Source organism: Hyperoodon ampullatus (assembly GCF_949752795.1).
Source record: "Hyperoodon ampullatus genome assembly, chromosome: 1".
NCBI lineage: Eukaryota > Metazoa > Chordata > Mammalia > Artiodactyla > Ziphiidae > Hyperoodon > Hyperoodon ampullatus.
In genome coordinates, this window is record NC_136914.1 from 145,060,863 (window position 1) to 145,085,115 (window position 24,253).

General features: G+C 40.5%; 2 protein-coding genes across 2 annotated transcripts in view; both read left to right on the forward strand.

Annotated features, from left to right (window-relative positions):
• The window catches only part of TNIP3 (TNFAIP3 interacting protein 3), a 65,620-nt gene extending 41,947 nt beyond the window's left edge, over positions 1 to 23,673 (forward strand). Inside the window, exon 11 of the mRNA XM_079714072.1 lies at positions 23,533 to 23,673. Within this exon, the coding sequence (XP_079570198.1) occupies positions 23,533 to 23,549 (17 nt within the window). The 3' untranslated portion in view covers positions 23,550 to 23,673. The remainder of the gene's footprint in view (positions 1 to 23,532) is intronic.
• LOC307054130 (NADH dehydrogenase [ubiquinone] 1 subunit C1, mitochondrial-like) lies at positions 19,353 to 19,973 on the forward strand (the record flags this gene model as incomplete). Its single annotated transcript, XM_079705668.1, has 1 exon — positions 19,353 to 19,973. The coding sequence occupies one exon, from the start codon at positions 19,353 to 19,355 to the stop codon at positions 19,581 to 19,583; it is 231 nt and encodes a 76-aa protein (XP_079561794.1). The 3' UTR covers positions 19,584 to 19,973.
• Positions 23,674 to 24,253: the final 580 nt, after the last annotated feature.

Genomic DNA, 24,253 nt, shown 5'->3' on the forward strand with positions numbered 1-24,253 from the left:
ATTTTGCTTATCTTACTGTGTTTCTGGTCTCCTTTTTGCAGGCTGCAGGTTCATAGCTCCCGTTGTTTTTGGTGTCTGTCCCCAGTGGCTAAAGTTGTTTCAGTGGGTTATGTAGGCTTCCTGGTGGAGGGGACTAGTGCCTGTGTTCTGGTGGATGAGGCTGGATCTTGTCTTTCTGGTGGGCAGGTCCACATCTGGTGGTGTGTTTTGGGGTGTCTGTGGACTTATTATGATTTTAGACATCCTCTCTGCTAATGGGTGGGGTTGTTTTCCTGTCTTGCTAGTTGTTTGGCATAGGGTGTCCAGCACTGTAGCTTGCTGGTCGTTGAGTGAAGCTGGGTCTTGGTGTTGAGATGGAGATCTCTGGGAGATTTTCGCCGTTTGATATTATGTGGAGCGGGGAGGTCTCTTGTGGACCAGTGTCCTGAAGTTGGCTCTCCCACCTCAGAGGCACAGCCCTGATGCCTGGCTGGAGCACCAAGAGCCTTTCATCCCCACGGCTCAGAATAAAAGGGAGAAAAAGTAGAGAGAAAGAATTAGTAGAAGTAGAAAGAAAGAAAGAAAGAAAGAAAGAAAAGAGGGATGGAGGGAGGAAGGAGGGAAGGAAGGAGGGAAGGAAGGACAAAAAGAAAGAAGATAAAGTAAAATAAAATAAAGTATGATAAAATATAATAAAGTTATTTAAATAAAAAATAATCGTTAAGAAAAACAAACAAACAAACAAAACGGACGCATAGAACTCTGGGACAAATGGTGGAAGCAAAGCTATACAGACAAAATCTCACACAGAAGCATACACATACACACTCACAAAAAGAGGAAAAGGGAAAAAAATCATAAATCTTGCTCTCAACGTCCACCTCCTCAATTTGGGATGATTCGTTGTCTATTCATGTATTCCACAGATGCAGGGTACATCAAGTTGATTGTGGAGCTTTAATCCGCTGCTTCTGAGGCTGCTGGGAGAGATTTCCCTTTCTCTTCTTTGTTCTCACAGCTCCCGGGTCTCAGCTTTGGATTTGGCCCCGCCTCTGCGTGTAGGTGCTGGAGGGCGTCTGTTCTTCGCTCAGACAGGACGGGCTTAAAGGAGCAGCTGAGCAGGGGGCTCTGGCTCACTCAGGCCCGGGGGAGGGAGGGGCACCGAGTGCCGGGCGAGCCTGCGGCGGCAGAGGCCAGCGTGACGTTGCACCAGCCCGAGGCGCGCCGTGCGTTCTCCCGGGGCGTTGTCCCTGGATCACGGGACCCTGGCGGTGGCGGGCTGCACAGGCTCCCCAGAAGGGGGGCGTGGACAGTGACCTGCGCTCGCACACAGGCCTCTTGGTGCCGGCAGCAGCAGCCACAGCATCCCACGCCCGTCTTTGGGGTCCGCGCTGTTAGCCGCGGCTCGCACCCGTCGCTGGAGCTCCTTTAAGCAGCGCTCTTAATCCCCTCTCCTCGCGCACCAGGAAACAAAGAGGGAAGAAAAAGTCTCTTGCCTTTTCGGCAGGTCCAGACTTTTCCCCGGACTCCCTCCCGGCTAGCTGTGGCGCACCAGCCCCTTCAGGCTGTGTTCACGCCGCCAGCCCCAGTCCTCTCCCTGCGCTCCGACCAAAGCCCGAGCCTCAGCTCCCAGCCCCGCCCGCCCCGGCGGGCGAGCAGACAAGCCTCTCAGGCTGGTGAGTGCCGTTCGGCACCGCTCCTCTGTGCGGGAATCTCTCTGCTTTGCCCTACCCAGGTACGTGGGGAGTTTCTTGCCTTTTGGGGAGGTCTGAGGTCTTCTGCCAGCGTTCAGTAGGTGTTCTGTAGGAGTTGTTCCACATGTAGATGTATTTCTGGTGTATCTGTGGGGAGGAAGGTGATCTCTGCGTCTTACTCTTCCGCCATCTTCCCCGGAAGTCCCACAATTATTCTTTAAACACTCACTTATTCAAATGTCCAGGCAGCTCAAAGCATCTCATACTGATTCTTTGTCTATGCACTAATTTTGGTTGAGTCCATATAGGACAGAGTCATTTAGCAGCCATTATTCTCCCCAACTTGAGGGTCCCTTTGCCCCATTTCATTTCTGTCATTTTCTTCTAATCATCCTGGGCACCTGCAGGATGTTAAATCCTAGGCAGATATAAAATCAGTTGCACTGCTGTTGCAGCCACACTATGATCCTTTTGCTGGCTTAAAATTGCTTAAGCTCCAAGTACAAGCTCAAAAGAAAAGAAAATGTTTGCTCTAATCCTTACTTTTCAATAATTTTAGAAATAGTTTCTCGTGCCTAGTTTCCATCTTATATAACTACCTCTTCACTTTCATCAGTCTTTGCTCCAAGGGAAAAAGGTGTTAGGGGGAAACAGTTATACCTCCAGCCTTTGTGATTCCATAGAAAAGGAAAGTTTTACCAGCACACACATGCTATACACACACGCACACATACCAGGCACCCCCACACACACACACACACACCACACACACGCCCCCCTCTGCCTCCCCAGCCTTCCAGGCAGCACTGTGGGGCTCTAGCTTCTCCATTTGTGGCTGGGTAGATATATTCAAATTGAAAATTTTGCATAATAAAATTATGTCTTTTCAGTTTGCCTCAAATGCTGGTGTGTGTGTAATATACTGCCAAGAATATTGACAAACTCTATCTTAAGCCTCCTACAGGAAGTGATAATGCTTAGATCTAGAACCAATTAACTTGGCAATAATTGCTGAGTAATAGGAGGGGAATTTAATGTTTGTGGAAATGCGTGAGTTTTACCAATTTGTGTCCTGCACTCAGAAGTTAAGATAATTTCTCTCTGCTCTTCTTCCACTTTATTCCACCCCAGCAGCAGAAGGGGGAGCACAATATATGAGGCTCACGAAGTACTGCTTTGGTAAACTAAACCCAACCCCAGGGCTTCCCAGTGCTTCTTAACCTATTCCTGAGAATTCGTTTGTTGGGAGAATCATCCTATGAGCTGATTTTCCTGAGTCTGCCCTTGACTGGGGGGAGCATTTGCACATCTTCGGGGGAACCTCACAGCTCCCTTCTTCCTCTCCCCCTCTGCGGCCGTCAGATGACGACCCACATCAGCCAACACAGACACAGAGGCGGCTGGCAAGCACGAGGCCCCCTCCACTCGGAGACGCCTCTGCAGGCCGAGAGGCTGGCTTTGTGCTGGTGAAGCTGCTCAGTGTGTTGCTTCACGTGCATTTGCCACACTCGGGCCATGTCCATCTGCCCTGGGAAGGCGGGGCTGAGGGAATACATGTGCGAAATCGCAGGGTCCGGCCTAGGCTGAGATGATACTCCGCATTTCTCACAAGGGGTTACAGCATGGAGCAGGATTTAGCATGTAAATAATGAGACTTAAGCCTTCTCTCCTCCTTTGATTCTGTTTAACTTCCATAGGTTCTTTCTCTCTGTTCCTGGGTGGAGACCCTAATGTCTTCCTGCTTCCTGGCCACTCCTGAATGCCAACCAAAAACATGTCTTTCCCTTCAGTTTCCTTTTTATCAGACTTTTCTCATGTTCCTTTTAAGTAACGGAAGTTTCAAAAAGGCAAGATGGATGGTAGCATGAATGTAAACAGTATGATCTCAAGTTCTCTCAGATGTGGTAATTTACACAGGGGTCTCCAGATTCCTATTACTTAATCCAGACCCCTCTCCTGATTCCTAATGAAGAGCTCAGTGCATCCCAAACTGTGATGGATGCCATTGTCCCTTCTAATCCCACTCTGTCTTCTATTTCCTATTTTCGTCTACAGAATTGTCATTCATCTAGTCCCATAAACCAGAGACCTTTGAAACAGTAGCAAAGCAACATTTTCAGCATATTATGCTTTACTATTTCGAGAAAGGTAAAAATGCAACTGAAACACAAAAAAAGATTTGTGCAGTGTATGGAGAAGGTGCTGTGACTGATCAAACATATCTAAAGTGGTTTGCGACGTTTCGTGCTGGAGATTTCTAGCTGGACGATGCTCCACAGTCAGGTAGAACAGTTGAAGTTGATAGCGATCAAATCAAGACATTAACTGAGAACAATCATTGTTATACCATGCGGGAGATAGCCGACATACTCAAGATATCCAAATCAAGCACTGAAAATCATTTGCACCAGCTTGGTTATGTTCATTGCTTTGATATTTGGGTTCCACATAAGTTAAGCGAAAAAAGCCTTCTTGACTGTATTTCTGCGATTCTCTACTTAAACATAATGAAAATGTTCGGTTTTTAAAACCTCTGCCACGCAGCACAATAACTGTGAGTTTGACCAAAATACTCAACCTCTATGAGCATCAGGTTTTCCTTGAATAAGAATCCCACATAGTATTTGGGGGCTTCAAGAACCTCTGGCTTGCCATCTCTGTTTTACCAACTCACCATGACCTCCAAACCTCGTGTCACCCTGGATGTAAACCTGGATATGAAATTCGGAACCTTCCAGAGGATCCGCAAGTAATCTAATCCCTGAAATGAGTTTCTCATGGTTTGTACAGTCCGTCCTAAATATTTGTGGGATTATGGGGATTGCATTCATAGCATCCCACTACAGGCTCCTATCTAGTATTTGTGTACCCTGCCTTGCCCTCTACCACAGCTTTATTGCCTTGTTATTTTTATTTTTACTTTCTCTTCTGCCTTTTTCCACTTAGTATTCAGTCTCTGACATTTTCTCTAACTTCCAACTCTTTCCCTTCTTTCAGTAGCAACAAACATTTACCCCTTTGTCCTAAATATAATGACAGTCATTTATTTTTCAAATGTGTCCTTGAGGTGTTACCCTCTACTCAAGAGTATTATCAATGTATTGTGTCACCAAAACAGACAGACAGACAAATGGCAAGGGTCTCCCTGAAATAAATTCTAATGAATTCTCTGAGTGCTAAGGCACAAAATGAAGAAAATAGTTATTAATTTATGGGATTATTTAAGGATTAAATTATGTATATAAAGAGGTTAACACAGTGGCTGGTACATGGTAGGGACTCAGTAAATTCCTTGGTTTCAATATCTATAAAGAAAAATGTCAACGTTGATAAAGGCTGCTATTGTCAAGAACTGTAGAAGTCTGAAATACATAAGTCAGCTGCCATAGTTTCAGGAATGCTAGCAGAAGACGCAAGATTCCTGGGTCAGAGACAGAAGACTTCATTACTCCCAGCAATATCAGTAGCCACAGTATCAGCATTTCCTTGTGCCCGTTATCTGAGCCTGATTCCCACAGGGCAAAGTGAAGAGGGCCAGGTGACACCTACACATGCAGTGGCCACACTACAGGAAAGGAACCCTAAATTTAGAGAACCCAAACCTTTTATGATGGGCAGTAATCCTGCCTGTTGCTTTGGAAAGAGACATTATCTTTATTATATTGGGCAGCAAACCTGTCTGCCACCTACTCCAGAAGGAGATACTTCCTCTATCTTCTGAAAAAAAAAATATATATATATATATTTTTTTTTTTTTAAATTTTTGGCTGTGTTGGGTCTTCGTTGCTGCGTGCGGGCTTTCTCTAGTTGCCGTGAACGGGGGCTACTCTTCGTTGCGGTGCACGGGCTTCTCATTGTGGTGGCTTCTCTTGTTGCAGAGCACGGGTTCTAGGCGTGCAGGCTTCAGTAGTTGTGGCACATGGGCTCAGTAGTTGTGGCTCACGGGCTCTAGAGTGCAGCCTCAGTAGTTGTGGCTAACAGTCTTAGTTGCCCTGCAGCATGTGGGATCTTCCCAGACCAGGTCTCAAACCCATGTTCCCTGCATTGGCAAGCGGATTCTTAACCACTGCACCACCAGGGAAGCCCCTGAAAAATATTTTTGAAAAGATAATCCAGAACTAAGGCAATCAGTGTCTCTGCTTGAGAGATGTAAAGAAATGGGATATTCCCAAGGAGGATTCTCTCCCAACGGATATATGTGAATAAAATCACCAGTTTCCTAAATGCTGTAACAAATTTCCCTATCTATATGAGCTCGGAGTTAAAACTTGGGTTACATATATGGTAACTACCTCATTTATAAAATGGGATACTTCCAATTAACTCAATCTTAGACATAGCTCAATACCTCTTGTCAATTATATGCTTTAAGGTCAATTATTAGGCAATATTATTCCTTATATATCTTTGCATATGCATACTCAAAAGAATGATAAAAAATACACATAAGATTTCCTGGTTCTCTGAGGAAAGTTATTCTAGCATAATACTTTATTAAAAGTATTTGAGAGATTGTTGCTTTCTTGATTTCCAAACATCCATTCCATCTTCTTTTGGGAATAGCACCTTAATATCTTTTAGGAAAATTATCTTTTTCCCCACTGAACCCAGTTTGATCTAAAGTGTCCTGTCCTCTCCTAGGCAAGGGAAAACCATGTGATCCAAACCAGGCTGGTTGGACTTTCCCTTGCTGGAATTTGAACTTCAAGGCAACAGAGTGCCTTGAGGGGATAGTGGTTGCTACCTTGGCCCCTTAAGACTGACCATGTTCTACAACTTCCCTCTTACTCATGTGAGTAACCCAGTATCTCTCCAAACAGTTGTTTAAGTCAATCAGAGTTAGTTTCTCTAGTTTGAAACAAACAAATCTTAATCACAAATGTGGGAGTTAAAGCTCAGAGTTTAGGTCAAGGATCTTGTGAAGAATATATGTACACATACAATATACATATTTTTTTCTTTATTATATCTCTGAAAATGGAAAGTAGGACTGGTGGTAGCTTTATAATAATATAATCAGATCCAATATAATCAGATGAGTTAAACAATTCAAATGCTATGCTTGCAAGTCTGACAAAATATTACCTTGGATCATTGCACAATACACTCAAATATACTTTAAAGTGGAAAACTTCATAATAAAAATAAAATACAATTATTCATTTGAATTTCCTCCAAAATCTGACAAAGCTCCTTAAGAATTTTGTTTGTTAGTTTAGTTTTGTTTTGTTTGCGTTACGCGGGCCTCTCACTGTTGTGGCCTCTCCCGTTGCGGAGCACAGGCTCCAGACGCACAGGCTCAGCGGCCATGGCTCACGGGCCCAGCCGCTCCACGGCATGTGGGATCCTCCCGGACCGGGGCACGAACCCATGTCCCCTGCATCGGCAGGCGGACTCTCAACCACTGTGCCACCAGGGAAGCCCAAGAAAATATTTTAATGAAGCAACTTTGGGAAAAGTTCCAGCAAAAGAAAACCACCAAAGCCCATATCTAATTTCCTTATTTCTTTCAATGAAGTGCCTACCTTCATATAACTGATGATCTACATTTTAATATGTTGTTAATAAATAAATCGTAGGTAATAGAATTCCTTTGTGAAAGAACTATACCAAATGAGTTCTGCTTTAAAAATCAGTGAGATGATGGTGTTACTTTCCAGCAAAGTTAAACTCTAGCATTATAAACTTCAGATTATTCTGCAGCAAAATGTGAGTTCAAATACAGAGCAGCTCCTCAATAAGAAGTTAAGGTAAAATTCCTGATGGCTTAAAAATTTCTTGTAAACCAATACATTTTTGGACATTTGGCCAATTCTACACATACCTAACTCTCATCTTGATCAATTATCTATTTTGGATTATTATTTGTCATTGTCATTTTATTGGAAATTTATTTTATTTGCATAAAACTGTACCTTGTGTGGCGTGATGCGTGGGTGATACCAAAGAGAGGCAGTTCCTATTCTTTCTAATGTCTAAGGAAAAGTATTCTAGCAGCTGTGGGGAGAATGCATTGAAGCCAGGGGAGATTGAATCTCCTTTTAATTTCCAACCTATTCCTCGGTCTTTCAATGTCTCTAGAAGTATTATCTTCCTTCTATAAATCACAGGAGGCAATCAGTCAAAATTTGGCAATTTAAAGTGAGAAAACTACTATAATATTCAAATATTCTAGCAAAACTTTGTAAGTTTTTTATCAAAATGTATTATTTTATTAATTAGCAAAATGTAGATCCATTTTCCCCAAAAGAATAACTAGCCTTTAATTTATTTTTTCTTTAATTTATTATTACTCCTAGTTCAATAGGTTCCAACAGTATGGCAGAAATCTATCTTTCCCATAAAACATTAAAGTTAATCCCAGGACATAGATTAATCACTAAGACACTTTGCAAACAAAATTAAAATGAATTTTTTAAATATAAGGAAGTGGTAGGCCAATGTTTCTGACATAAATTTATATTTATATTTGTAAATTTAATTTTTTCCAGTTTGTTATATGTTTTTCAAAAGAAATTACCACTAACAATGTTTAGCAAACTTTTAATTTAACTTTAGACATTAATTCTTGCTTCATTACCAAATTATTTAGCATCTATTGCCTTCACCCTCCACTGATTGCTTTCCAGTAAAATGAACAAATCATCAGGTAAAAATAGGAGTGTTTTTCCCAATAGGAATAGTTGAGATAATTTAAGAGCTTTTATCTGAGATCTTCAAGAGATTCACTTCTATCAAATAAGAATGTAATGAATGAGTAAATTTTGTAGAAAGAGCACGGGATTTGGAGTCAGGTACAGATTCTGGCCCTGATTGCACAGGTATGAATGTGAGCAAGTGTGCCTGATGTTAATAAACCTCAGTTCTCATAACTGAAAAATGACAAGAAAACAATCTCAGATTTTTGTAAAAAGTTAAATGATATCAAATATGTGATGTTTGGCAGTTGGGTGGTTTTCATCATATGTTAGCTCCCTTTGCTTACTGTGACGGTTAAAGAAATTTCTCTTGGGTAACATTTCCTAAAATGTGCTTGATAGGAGGACAAATAGGAGCTTTGCAGGAAAGGATTTCCTCATAAACGTAAGAAATGCTTTGTCCAACCCAGCTTTTACTGTAGGAGTTCTCAGATCTTTTCATGTGAAATTGCAAGTTACAAAACTCACTCTGTGAACTGTTCCCAACTTGTGGAGAATTTAAGTCATGTTGATAAAGATACCATAAATAGAATTAACACAAAAATCAGATGCCATCCAAAGATTATCTCTGCAAGACAAAAGCATAAAGAGTGATTATTCTCTGTTAAGTTTAGACATATTATGCTTATTAAAAGAGTGGCTCAAACACAGAAAAGGTTATCCTATCACATACCACTCAAAGACATAGGGTTAGCTTCAGTGGCTGGGACAGGCTAGAAGTACAGGAAAGGAAGTACAGCACACCCATAGGGTGGGTGGTATAGACCCAGTTGAGGAAGACACAGCTGCAGATGATGGGAAGAATGGGTGGGATGTTCCAAGTCGATGGTGATAGACAGAGGGGCAGACCAATCTAGATGTAAGCCCCAAGAACACCCAACAAGTAGTGATAACGTTGTTCAATTTGAAAGCAACTGAAAATGGATCAAAGCAGCAAATTAAAAGAGCTCATCTTGATACAGACAGAATGAACTAAAATAAAGACTATACAGGGCTTCCCTGGTGGCACAGTGGTTGACAGTTGGCCTGCCGATGCAGGGGACACGGGTTTCTGCCCCGGTCCGGAAAGATGCCCACATGCCACGGAGCGGTTAGGCCCGTGAGCCATGGTCGCTGAGCCTGCACGTCTGGAGCCTGTGCTCCGCAACGGGAGGCCACAACAGTGAGAGGCCCGCGTACAGCAAAAAAAAAAAAAAAAAAAAGACTATACAGACACACTCTGAAAAAGCTATTTGTATTACAAAAATAATAATCATAAACTTTAAAAAATTCTCATACAAGTTTCTAAACTAAAAAAATCAGTTGGTCTACAATGGAACTGTAGAGGGAATACCAACCAATGCTGGACAACTTGACATACAAGGAGATAATGGAGCAGCACTTGTCATTATTTTGGCATTATACTTTCATTTATCTTTTCAGTCATCTTTCAGGGGTATCCTTGTATAAATAACATGCAAAAATTAAATTACATTACGTTTTATATAAATGGCTTTATAATGTCTTAATTTATGGTAAAGTGATTATAAATACCTTATTTCTTAGTAGTATATATTTGCATTTTAAAAAATACATTAAAGTGCTCCCATATCTAGGGTTAGTTAGAATGTAGCAATGGTACCATGCAAACAGCCCGCCTCCCTGAGAGTTTATCTTTCTGTTTAAAAATCTGAAAGTTATTAGTTTCATTATATATAAGCCACAGTTCAAAGCCAAGGGCTACTTGAGCCAGGAGTGTTTACTTTTAAAACCTAAGAACATTTTACATTTTGGCTATTACACAAAATTCTTCTCATAATTTTTATTCTATCTTGCAGTTCTGAGGAATTTCAAGTTAAACTCAGATTCCAGTTTTCACATTTACCTTCTTTAGAAAAACAAATCATATCACTCAAGGAGAAGCTAAATCACAGGTGTGGATATGGAGTTAGCAACTTGCAGAATGAGGACTTTTTATGTTATAGCCTAGTTTGAAAGCATCCTTATGAAGCTGAACTTACATATGTCACTTTATGTAGAGCCATTTTGGAGATCCGGCAATATTCCAGCTTCAGGCACACTCTTGATGTTCATGTCTGCAAGACAACTCCAATTTCCAAAAGACAATCAGATTGTCGATTAGTTTCAATAGAATATGCCTCCTGTTCCTAATTAGATTATTTCAAAAACTGGAAGTACAGATACTCCAAAGATACACCTGAAGCTATTTGTTTAAGTAAAAAAGGAAATTAATGGCAAGAAACATATATGCCAGATGTTTTCCCTTTATAGATAATATGTAAAAACAATTTATATATGATATATATGTTAAATCTTTATATGTATATATATTAAGTACAGAATTAAATAGTCTGATGGACAATAATCCAACAAAAAAATAACAATAAAAGAAAAACTAAACTTCTGATAAACATTTTTTTCTTCTGATGACTTTCTGAAAGTTCTTTTGTACCAATAAACATACCACCTGAGTGCATTTCAAATTCTTTATAAACGAAGTCCAAATTGATTGCTAAGGATGTTACATTGCAGCTTGTAAAAGTTAGCAACAGTCATGCCAGTGTGGCATTTACATGTTCTTGGATTGAGGATTGCTAGAATAAGAAGCAGAACTCAGAGTGTGGTAAGCTTTAAAAATTTATTCTCCCATTCTCGTCTAAATTGACCTCTTCACAATCTTCTGATATTACTAAGCTTTTGCAAGGGGAAGGAGGCAGTTGACAGAAAGAGGGAAGGCTTAGGGTTTATTAGCGTAATGGAGAAAGGACGACATCAAAGAACATCCATCATCTGACACTCCAGGAGCAAAACCAATCAGCTTTGCTTCACTGGGAACCGCAGGAACGTTACAGACAGAAGTTCCTTTATACTTAAGTGTCAATGTCTGAAGCATTGAGGTCATCTTTGGTAAATTAGCAGCCACTACAAAACTACGTTACGATTATCAACCAGGCCAGCAGAGAACACTTTTCTGAGAAAGGCCATCTGTTATGGCTCTTTATGGAATAAGAATCATCAAGTTCTTTTTTTTTGGAGTTTCTGAATCTTCTCACACAGTTCACGGTCTAAGACATTTCTCTGTGTTCTTGACTAGCACCCTGTTAGCTCGCGCAGAAAGGGGCTGCCTCTCTTCTGCTATACTGGCATTCACTGAAATCACTGGGTTTTCTTTTTCCACTCTTCACGAACTTTCTTTTAAAAAAAGCTGCTTTCCTTTCTTCACTTTTTCATCCACTTGGAAATCACTGTCTTTGATTTTTTGAAGATAATTCTTGACTAAGAACCTTCCTCATAGGGCTTCCCTGCTGGCGCAGTGGTTAAGAGTCCGCCTGCTGATGCAGGGGACACGGGTTCGTGCCCCGGTCCGGGAAGATCCCACATGCTGCGGAGCGGCTGGGCCCGTGAGCCGTGGCCGCTGGGCCTGCGCGTCCGGAGCCTGTGCTCCGCAACGGGAGGCCACAACAGTGAGAGGCCCGCGTACCACAAAAAAAAAAAAAAAAAAAGAACCTTCCTCATACTGACCCAGCATCTGCAGTGTTGGACCACGTGTTCCTTACTGACAGGGTCTGGGCTCTAATCCTTAACCTTCCGTGTGGTTGAGATCAGCTCTCTGAGCCAGATGGCTCCCAAAAGTCAGAGAGGATCCTCAGAAAGTACCTGCCAAAATCTTATACCATGTGCAAATGCTCATGTATATATATCTACAATAACTATATATCTATAATATCTATATAGCTATAATGTGTCTTTAAAGTGTTTTTGTTTAGAAGTTACATTGTAGCTAAAGAGTTTATTCTAGATAGATTGAGGGGTAAAAAGGAAAATATAAAATCTTAAAAGAAAGACATAGGGCTTCCCTGGTGGCGCAGTGGTTGAGAGTCCGCCTGCCGATGCAGGGGATACGGGTTCGTGCCCCAGTCAGGGAAGATCTCACATGCCGCGGAGCGGCTGGGCCCGTGAGCCATGGCCGCTGAGCCTGTGCGTCCGGAGCCTGTGCTCCGCAACGGGAGAGGCCACAACAGTGAGAGGCCCGCGTACCGCAAAAAAAAAAAAAAGGCACAACTGAAAACATCTTATAGGGGTGTGCTCAGAGTAGGGAGCGTGAAGAAATGGCTCGTCTGTTTACAACACACTTGACAGGAATCTGGGCTCATTGTGACAAGGTGCACAAAATACCCAACAAATACCCAACACACGTCCTCCACGTGGCTGCTGGGCAGGACCAGTGGGACAGGGCTCAATATTGGAAGAAAAGCTACAGTATTTAGTGGGGGAGTTTGCCACCTAGAGACTGTCCAGTCCACACATGGGTGGGCCATGAGTGGTCTTATAGACATAAAGGCTTTGAAGCTCTCTTTTCAAGGAAAAAAGAAAAGAAAAATAGATTCTATATGCCATTCTGGAAAAGGCAACACTGTGGAAACAATAAAAAGATCAGTGGTTGTCAGTAGTTTGGGGGGAGAGGGGAGAGGAATACAGATTCCAGAAGTTTTTATGAGCAGTGAAAATACTTTGACGTTATGATTGATATATGTCATCATACTTTTGTCCAGACCCATAGAATGTGCAACACTATTCACTTCATTAAAGTGAACCCTAAGGTGAAACAAACAAAAAAGAATCTACAGATTTGATCTACAGATGCAGCCATGAGTATGATGACACCACAAGTATCATATGTGGTATTTATTGATACATGTAATATCTGTAAATATTTTTAAAAACAACATAAATAGGTAAACATAAACTAGAAAAACATACACATCAAATATGGTGAACAACTGGCTAACATGCTTAAAATATATTTAATAAATTTTTAATATGTAAGCTATTTTGTCACTATCAAAATTGTTTACAAAACTTTAACATGATAAAATATTAACATAACTTAAAAAAATTTTTTTTTAATTTTTTCTAAAATATAACTTTAAAGAAACAACACCATTTTAAAAAATGTGCTTAGGTTCACAATTCATTATCTGCAATTCTGAAATCTAATAAGCTCAGAAAAACAAGAGACTATTTGTGATTAACTGTGAGTCAATTAATAGCAAAATATGACCATAACTCATATGAGGCTGCTTATAGTCTTTATTAATCTCATGTATTATGAACAAACATTTCACTATTAATGTATTTGATTGCAGGGTCCTGCCCCAGACCACACTAGGGATATTATGTAATGTACAGTTTATATAAAATTACCTTTTTATACCCAATCATTTCTCAATTCTCAAGCACATTTTGGTTCCAGAGTTTTCAGATAAGAGATTGAAGACCTATGCATAGCCTCAATTAAAAAAAACAAACTACCCATTTATATAATTATTTTTAATTCTATCTAGGTGGATAAAAGGAAGATTGGATGGAAGGAAGTGAAGGAGGAAGGGGAGAGGGAGGGAGGAAAGAGGAAGAAGGGCAGGTATGAAGAAAGGGAGGAATTTTTCTAAAATATTAGTAGTTATCTATGAGCAGTGGGATTATGGACGATTTTTATTTTCTTTCTTTTTAATATTCTAAATTTCCTAAAATAAGCAAGCTTTTAGAATCAAGAAAAACAAAAAATATTATAAAAACATTCTTTGAAGTCATTTTATGCTATTAGAAGCTCTTCATGGAAAACACAAAGATAAATTTTTAACCAATGTAGTGTTTGAATTAATCGCAAATTTTTAATTAGTGGGAAATACATTAATAGACTTTCAGTGTAGAAACATACATATAGTTAATATTTAATTTTAATGTAGCTTGTATTTATGTACTCATGTAAATATATATTATATTATATATACACATACAACTTTATAAGATATACATACATCTTTCACCATGAGGTCTACCCTATCCACCTCATTTAAAAAGGCAACGTCTGCTGTTCAGTAGAAGCTAACACAACATTGTAAAGCAACTATACTCCAATAAAAATTAATTTTAAAAAAACATTAAAAAAGAGGCAACGTCTCTTATGCTCTAGATTTTCTCACCCTGCTCTGTATTCCCCCATTGCACTTATTACCTTCTATCATAGTATATCTATTAATCTGTTATGTTTATCATTCATAGTCTCTCTTTTCCTCACTAGAATATTAGCTCACAAGGGCTTCAATCTTTTGTCTACTTTTGTTCACAAATGTATCCCAAGCACTCAGAACAGTGCCTGGTGTGTATGAGTTACTGAATAAATAGTTGTTAAATTAATGAATCTGTATAGTTTTTAAATACTCAGTAACAAAAAGAACAACAACATTAAGTAATACATAAAATCTTAGAATTCTTGGAATCACATTAGATCTGAAAGGAGCCTGAGCTTTCTTTAGTACAGCTAAATATGGTTTAGCTAAATATAATTTTAGGACATTAATCACTGTTACATAGGATATCCAAGTACAATTTTCTTTTATGCTAAAAAATGTTTATAACCAGTTTTTTTTTAGTAGAAAATCTTGAGGTTTGCCTTTCTTTAATGTTTTTCAAGTTTCCACAGAGAAGGTTAAGAATTCTTCTTCAAATTATACTGTTATGTGATTCTGGCTTAGAGATTTATTAAAATAACATCCCTTTGACCTTTTCAATCTTGTTTGAGGAAAAAAAATCCTATAATCTACTTTGTAACCATAATGTAGAACATGATAAGAATATGCACTGTAAATGAAATTATCAACATAAACTTCCATTATATTATCTACATAATCTACATTGTTTGACAGGACCCTTACATTGAATTCATAGAACCCAAAGAGCTCACAATTCTTCCTGAGAACAAACACCTTCCTTTTCATCTCCTGTGCCCCTTCTCCCACAGGATGCCACAACCCAAGATCAGGCACACAGCAATGCTAGAAACAGCCTTTATGAATTTGTGTGTGTGTGGTGTAAGCACAGAGGACCCATGGAGTTGTGCTGGGGAAAGAGGCAGCTGGACCAAAACCCTTTTGCTGTCCCAGTATTTTGCCAGACAAGTCATTATCCTTCTTGTACTTTGTATACATACTAGCTGAGGAAAGTACCCTTAAGATGTTAGTCTGCCTTTGCCTTTGGTGATTAGGAGTCAGAGATAAAATTCCCAGATAGCAGAAGGGATAGATGGAAACACTGACCTAATGAGTTTTCCTTTCTTTAAGTCCTCTAAGCATATCTTTCACTTATACATTCTATTTTTTAAAATTAATTAATTTATTTATTTATTTTTTGGCTGCATTGGGTCTTCGTTGCTGTGCACGGGCTTTCTCTAGTTGCCACTGCTACTCTTCGTTGCAGTGTGTGGGCTTCTCATTGCGGTGGCTTCTCTTGTTGCAGAGCTCCGGCTCTAGGCGCATGGGCTTCAGTAGTTGCAGCACGCGGGCTCAGTAGTTGTGGTTCACGGGCTCTAGAGCACAGGCTCAGTAGTTGTGGCACACGGGCTTAGTTGCTCCACGGCATATGGGATATTCCCGGACCAGGGCTCGAACCCATGTCTCCTGCATTGACAGGCGGATTCTTAACCACTGTGCCACCAGGGAAGTCCCTATACATTCTATTTTATATCAAGGTACCTTCCATGCTAAAAGTTTCTCCCCATTGATCCTTGGGTATGTTAATTTCTGTTGCTTTATGATGTGCCGTCTAGGAGACACTTGTGTTTTTGCCAAGAGCCCTTTTTCCTTCTGTAGAACCCATATTTGATGCAGGTATTAGGGCTCAGGAAAGATTAGTCCTGTCCCAGTCACAGCCCCAAGAGGGTGAATCCTGATTGCCTTCAACCAATCATAACACAGTAGTTCAATTTCCCTTTCCATTTTGAGATTGAGCTGGAAAGAGATACCTGGTCCAAATCTAATAAGGCATGAGTGGAAATCTGTTGGAATAACTCCTGGAGAAAGATTCTAAGCTCTTAAAAAAGACATGTGAGAGAGGGCTCTTGAGTTTGTTTTTCCTCTGGACATTGATGTGTGAGGATGTAAAGTTTGCAGATAGAATCATTTTGCAAGCATGAAAGGGCCTATCCCAGATGGCAAGGCTGATAGAAGAAAAAGAATAATTCTGGGTATTTAATGGCTTTCTTAAGTTGCTGAATTAACAAACCCTGGAGGCTCCCTACATCTGAAACACTAGTTCTGTGCAACAATAATGTTTCCATGTTGACCACGTTGCTTTGACTAAAAGCCAAATGCGTGCCTCTTCAGCAGCATAGTAACAGCTAATTTGCACCCATTTGAGCCTGGGTTGGCTATTTGCTGTAGTAATGACCCTTACATATTTTCAGTTCTTATTTTTGCCAACCTCAGTCTATGATTTCATTTTGAAGAATCATTTGGAAATTTTGAAGTTATCTGTCCACTGTTAGGCCACATCTAAGTCCTTTTGCTTTCTGATAAAGCAAAGTAGAACACAAAGACATGTATGACCCAAAAAATCTGGATATCTAACTAGCTGCAAATCAAACAATAAACAGACTCATTGGCAGTCTTATTTTAAAGCTATTCTTTGAACTTAAAAACTTGGCCTAAATTTGAGTATCTTTCATTATATGGAATAGATGTGTTTCAGAATGTTAACTGTGCTATAAAGCTAATGCTGGTGATTTAATTGCTGTCTTACATGATAAAATTAAAGACATATTCAAAACCAAAAATTCCTCTAAGCAGAATTCAATTTTAAAACTTCCAGCAAAAAGAGACTGACGATCAGCAAGAAGACGTGCTTGCTATTGGAACTGCTAGACGTCACTCACAGTCCTTTGAGAACTTGCAGAATTTCTCCCATGGGAGATTTTTATTGTAGCATTGCTACCAATTTTCAATGATCCGAGGTTATAGAACTTCTCACGTTCCCCAAAGTCTTTTGACCACGTGTTTATGATTCCCCAAATTGAACTTTTTTTTTTCTATTTTGATTATCTACCGTACAAATGGGGACCCTGTGGTAAATTCAGATGGAAAGAATGAAGAATAAGAGTCTGTAAGTCTGTCTTCCCTGAACTTTTCTCTGAGCCTAGACACAAGCTGGAACATGACTTTTCTCATCTTTCAAACAAAGGGAATGAGCTAGATCCAATATTTCTAAAAGTTTTCCACTGAAGAACCTCTAATAGCAAGACGAAAATGAATGTGTTTGAAACAGAGACACTTTTGGAAGATTTCCATCATAGATAAAAAAAAAAAAATCAGGCTAATTGTGCCATCTAAGTCATAATAAACATTTATTTTCGTATATAAATGTCGAATAAAATTGAGATGTCAGAAAGATGTGCCATGCATATTCTGTAACTACTTATACTCCAGACATAGTGTATTTTTTCCAGGAAGATGCATTCTGTAATTTGAAAAACCTGACAAAACAGGGGCTTCCCTGGTGGTGCAGTGGTTAAGAATCCGCCTGCCAATACAGGGGACACGGGTTCAAGCCCTGGCCCAGGAAGATCGCACATGCCACAGAGTAACTAAGCCTGTCTGCCGCAGCTACTGAGCCTGTGCTCTAGTGCTCACGTGCCACAACTACTGAGCCCTCATGCCACGACTACTGAAGCCTGCGTGCCTAGAGCCCATGCTCCGCCACAAGAGAAGCCACTGCAATGAGAAGCCTGCACACCACAACAAAGGGTAGCCCCCCTCGCTGCAACCAGAGAAAGTCCGCACATAGCAACAAACACCCAACGCAGCCAAAAATTTAAAAAAACAAAAAATTAATAAATTTTAAAATAAATAAATAAAAATTAAAACCTGACAAAACAGTTTCTTCCTATATTAAAGTCTTTAGAATTTGTTTCTAGTGATGCTAGACTGCAATATCGTACATTGTCAGTAGGTGCCACTACTTCACATAATTTACGAGAAGGTGAAAATTCCTTAGTTCACTGTCCATCAACTAATTAGTATATTTTAAAATGAGTGTCAATTAATGTAGAAGATGCAGAAAGTATCTTTATTTACTTTCTGCTGAGACGTCAGTCTCTTTTTGCTGGAAGTTTTAAAATTCAATTCTGCTTAGAGGAATTTTTGGTTATGAATATGCCTTTAATTTTATCATGTAAGGAGGGATTTTTCTTCCAGGAATCTAGAAAAAGTTAAATTCTGTAGATGAATGCTATGCGAAATCAGTGGGAGAGAATTGCTGCATCCTTTAGAAAGGTGTCCATTATTTTCCTGGAGTTTGCGATACCAAACGTACTTTTATGATAGATTATGTTCCTATTCTGCCTTGCAAAATTTTAAAATAAAAAGATAATATTGTTTCCAAATATAATAAAATAATTTTTCTTCTTCTTAGAGAAAAACACCAAAATAATAATACATTGTTGTGGAAACTCATGGGATTTGGAGTCAGACAGACCTAAGTTTGAGCCCATCTCTCCCACTTACTACTTGGACAATCTTAAGCAATTTACTTGGGCTTTTTTTTCTTTTTTTTTTTTGCCAGAGTCCCTATATCTTAATTACAAGGTTTACACATCTGACAGAGTTTTTGGAAGACTAATAATGTACATAAATCCCCTGGCACATAGTAGGCATTCCAAAAGCAGTAGTTATTAGCAGTTGTCATGTTTCAGCAAAGCCTCAGTAACTACATTACCACCATGGCATTAAACATGGTAGTGTTGAACATTATTAGTAATATTAGTAATATTAAAGTTAATTTTAATTTGCTCTAATGCATATGAATCTAACATTTAAGAGGTAAATATATTTCCTTATCAAATCAAATTCCACTTAACTTTGAATCTGATCTTGAATCCGATCTTTTCCTTGGATTCATTTACGGTGAGCACACTGTCTGAAGGCCAAGCAGTAGGGAATAAACTGTAGGGACCAGGTCATCCTCCTTGTTGGGAAAGCCCAAATACTCACAAGCGCTGAGGACATAAGGGTGCTGAGCGTGTCAGAAGTGCTTCAAAGAGGGGGTTAGCGCCCGCAGTTCTGCACCTCCGCCCGCCAGGGGGCGCTCGGCCGGACGCCGACCCCGCGGGAGCGGCGGGGCTGGAGAAGGCGGAGCCCAGCCCGGCAAGATGGCGCCGTCCGCCTTGTTGCGCCCCTTCTCCAAGCTGCTGGTCCCGGCCAGGCTCCCGAGCGTCTTTTCAGCGCGGTCAAAGTTCTACATTCGGGAATCGCCACTTGGCAGACCTGACTGGCTGAAGGTTGGACTGACCTTGGGCACCTCCGTTTTCTTGTGGATCTATCTCATCAAACAGCATAATGAAGATGTTTTAGAATATAAAAGAAGAAATGGGTTGGAATAAACTTTTGAAATACCGATACAGTATATAGCATTTATAGCAGTTCCTCTGGATTCACCAATCTGTTGAGCTGTAAACGTGAGAGAAAGAGTTACATGTGAATATATGTCAAGTCAGCATTTTGTGTTTCACATAATTAAATTTAAAAATACTTCTGTATTAAAAAAAAAAAAAAGGAGAAGAAGAAGTGCTTAAAAGAACTTGAGCTGCTTGACCGAAGTGGGTTAGAGTGAGTCTTTGCTGATCAGCCCATTTGGGATTTACGGTTACCTGGCTCTACCCCATGGGCAGAGTGCAAAATGGCAACCATCAAAATACTTACACCATGGGAAGAGGTCTAATTGAGGAGCCTTTGTGTGTACAGTTTAAAACAACACTCTATATTGGTCTTGGCGTCTTGCATTTATAGAGGTACATTCAAGACACTCACACCACACAAGCAAAGCATGTAACCAGAAGGGGAACAACTGTTTTCTCCCAGTATAACAGACCCATAACTAAAGGTGCTGCGAAGGCTCTGTCACATTGATCTCAGCTAGTCTTTATTTCACCATCTGGCTTCTTTTCCAGGGCTCCCTCAAAAAGGATATCCCTAACTAACCCAACAGGGCCTTCTCTCCCACACATCAGTCCGCATAGAAACAACAAAAGATGTCAATTGTGCTGATTTTCTGTGTAAGGCCCCATACCAGGCTTGTTAGCAGAAGCCTCCTCCTTCACCCAGCCTGGCTGGCCTCCCCTTCACAGTCAGGAGTCTTCATTTAAGTCCCTTTTAATGAGAGGAGCTGAGAGCGAACTCAATAGTCCCAACCTTCCTCTTAAAGGAACTGGGCTCCACCCTCCCATCACAGCTACTTCCAACAGTATTCCTAATAAGACTTGGTAATGTTTTCCTGTGATACTTATTCAGTGCCTGCACAATTTTAGTTTTGGAACCAACAGTGCTGTTGGTTCACCCATCTGAGCTTATTCCACAGTAGTTCCAAACCACGTATCATTCTGTTGGGTGAAACCTGTTCATTGAAGAGATGAGTCCAGTGATCAAAGAAAGGACAGTGTACAAAAGCTCTTTCTGCTTCCAATTATTTCAGTGATTTATTTGGGGCCAGATAAGCCACTCAATCTAAGCGTGTTTAAATAACGCACGGGTGAGTTGCAGCCGAATCTCAGTGGTGGCTCTTTTGATTTAAGATGCTTATGGGCTCCCAGACCTGCCTGTGGACATCACCAGGAAGTCTATTCCATGCTATTCTCTTTGTGCTTGTTTCCAGCTGATGGTATTCTTCAAATACAGAGTGGCACGTTCAAAGATATATGTAGCATAAATTTTGCTCTGGCAGATGATTGGAGCAAATATATGCCCTCACATTTACCTTTAGGGAATCTTTTAATCATTTAATAGAAAATTCATGGCAAACTTGTCTACAGTTTCCACATCCTCCATTTACTTGGTATGACCCAATCAGCCTTGCCTATTATAATTAACTCTCACCCACTGAGGTCAAATTTATGAAACATTGCTATATTGCACCTGTCACTTTGGGTATGAGATCCTTGGTAAGCAGACTGGGGAAAATGGGCAATCTCTCTTTGTGGCAGAGTGAGAGGTGCCCACATTTCCTGGGGTGTTGTCTTAACTCAGTAGCTGTATCACACTGCTTTATGAACTGTCCAACAGCTGTGACTTTGGGCATTTAGACACTGATTTCTTCATTGTAAGAAATGACATTATTAATGTTTACAAATGGTGGTTCTCAAAGTGTGGTCCCCAGACCAGCTGCATCAGCAACAGCTGGGAACTTGTTAGAAATGCAAATTCTAAGGTTATACACGAGAAGTTGAATCAGACGCTCCAGAGGGTGTTTTAACAATCTCTCCCAGGGCCTTGATGCCTGCTGAGCCTTCACGTGAGAGATACTTTGCAGACAGCAGATTTTTACCTGCACATTAATTGGGTAACACAGAGAAGAGTCTCTCTTGTGCTGAGGAAAGTCTGAATGCTGCACTCTATAGCACACCTTAAATAATCTTTTTTGAAGCCTTTTGCCTTTGCTACAGAAAGGTTGAAATTTCAATATTTTTTTGTTCTCACCCAATCCATTTTATCACATGAATCTTATTCCCTGAAACCGAAAGCCCTGTTGAAAAGAAGCGGGTGAATAATTCTAGGCAGTGGAAACATCCTAGATATGTACAGCAAGCATGGTTCCCACAACATAACTGTCTGGCTGTGCTTCTTTTAAATATTTAAAAAATGAGAATCTCCATCTATAGGCTATTTCCTTTCTTCCTTACTAAGCAGAATCTCTTATGTAGGATGTTATTTTGTCCAAGGACTCTATCCTTCTCCTAATAGGCTTTCTCAAGCAACATTTTCTTAATTCTCTCAGGTCAACTCCAAATACAACCACTCTGATAGTCTTCTCTGTTATTGTTTCTTGACTTGACATGCCAGTAATTTCCTTTCATCTTTTCCCATTAATCACCAAGTTCATATCTTGAGCCCTCATGTTCTCCAGTAATCTTCACCAGGCGTTTTGGTGCTGTGTGGTCTTCTCCATTCATTCACCATCTTCTACCCAAGCCATTATTTTATTAGTTTCCTTCAGTTGGTCCTTAGAGTCCCTTATTTTGCCTTTTTCTGGTATCTATTTAATATCTGATAGTGTCACCTGGTCTGGATGTAGGTAAGCTGAGGGGCTGTCCACAGTGACAGGATGGATCCAAGACAGAATGAGAATCAGACAGTCTCCTTGTGGGTGAAACATTTTAACATAGAATCTGTGTGTGGAAAAGGATAGAGGATGTTGAGTGAAACAGACCACAGTTGGAAGTCAGGTTGACCAGCGCGGAGCCATAGCTTCATCATCACTTGTTTTGTTCTGGGCACTCTAAGCCACCTGCAGTTCCATCTCACTTGCCCTGCTTTGCATGTTGCTTCCAGCTTTTGGTTTACCCCATGCCTTTGTGCAAGTTACAAAAAAGTGGTCCCTCTGAGCAGACATACCCACAGGGCAGACATTTAACAAAGGGGCCCTTTTGGGTGGACAAAATACAGACCAGCGGCCCTTCCCGAATGCTTACATTGCCCTCAGGGCCTAGCAAGTGCAATAAGGGCTGGATTTCAGGTCCATTGCCGCCCCACAGCCCATGCTGGTGCCTTTGTTTCATGCTAAAACTGCACAACCCGACCTATGGCACTGCTTGCTTTTCCCCCATTTTGTACTGCTCTGTCTAAATCAGTGGTTCTCAAAGTACAGTCCTTAGATCAATATTACCATCACCTAGAAACATGTTAGAAACACAAACTCTCAAACCCTGCTGTAGACCTCCTGCCTCCGCAAACAGCAGTCTGTGTTTAAACAAGCCCTCCAGATGATTCTGGTGCACACTAAAATTTGGAAACACTAGAAAAATATCTGACATGTAACAGGTATTTAGTAAATGTTTGTTGGTTGAATGAGGAAATTAATTTCTCCATCAAAATTAAGGGCTTCCCTGGTGGCACAGTGGTTGAGAGTCTGCCTGCCGATGCAGGGGACACGGGTTCGTGCCCCAGTCCGGGAAGATCCCACATGCCGCGGAGCGGCTGGGACCGTGAGCCATGGCCGCTGAGCCTGCGCGTCCGGAGCCTGTGCTCCTCAACGGGACAGGCCACAACAGTGAGAGGCCCGTGTACAACAACAACAACAACAACAACAAAAAAGCACAAGCATCATTCCCCTGAGCCTCCTCCAGCCTCCATCTCATCAGGCTATGGCCCCTCTGTGTTCTCACCTGAGTCTGTATCACTGCACTGTGCAATGAGATTTAACGCACTGTGGGAAATAAATTGGACAACTTGGCTCTTTCCATGACTCAAATTGGTGCTCCTTCAGGAGGAGGAGGGTAGAAACTGTGTTTACTGAACTTCATTTTTGTACCCCTCAACACAGTGCTTTGTTTGCAATAGGAACTCAATTGCCATAGAAGGAAGTGACGGAGGATGATGCAAACAAACAAACAGGCAAAGAAAAAGTAGTCACCAGGCTTGGAATGGTACTCCCCAGAGGAGTACTCCCCAGGGCTGGAAGTTTTCTTTGTATAAAATTCCAGTTGATTCACAAACTCATGCTCAAAAAGATCTTTCCTTATTGTGCCTGAAATAATATGATACTTCCTCTTGTTCAGTTGTTTTGCTTACTTTTAGTTAATAATAAAATTTGTTTATTAAAGTATTTAAGCGACTTGTGTCTAGGGTGGCATTTGTTTCTATTTCTAGGTCTATATGGAAACAGGATCAGGGAATGAACATGGCTGGACCCTTAAGAAGTTGATCTAGTCAGTAGCAAGAAATCATAAAATATTGTCTTTTTGTGTCTGGCTTATTTTACTTAGCTTACTTCACTTAATGTTTTCAAGGCTCATCCCTGCTGTAGCATGTGTCAAAACTCCACTCCTTTTAAAGGCTGAATAATATTCCATTGTATGTACACACCACATTTGTTTATCCAAGTACCTGTTAATGGACACTTGGATTCTTTCAACCTTTCAGCTATTGTGAATAATGCTACTGAGAACAATAAAGCTTTTACCGTATAGAGTAATGCAGTAGCTTCAAACTGCTTTCCATGGAGTTTCATCTGCTTTATATATCAACACTCCATTTGAGGGTTAAAAATAATAGTTTTACT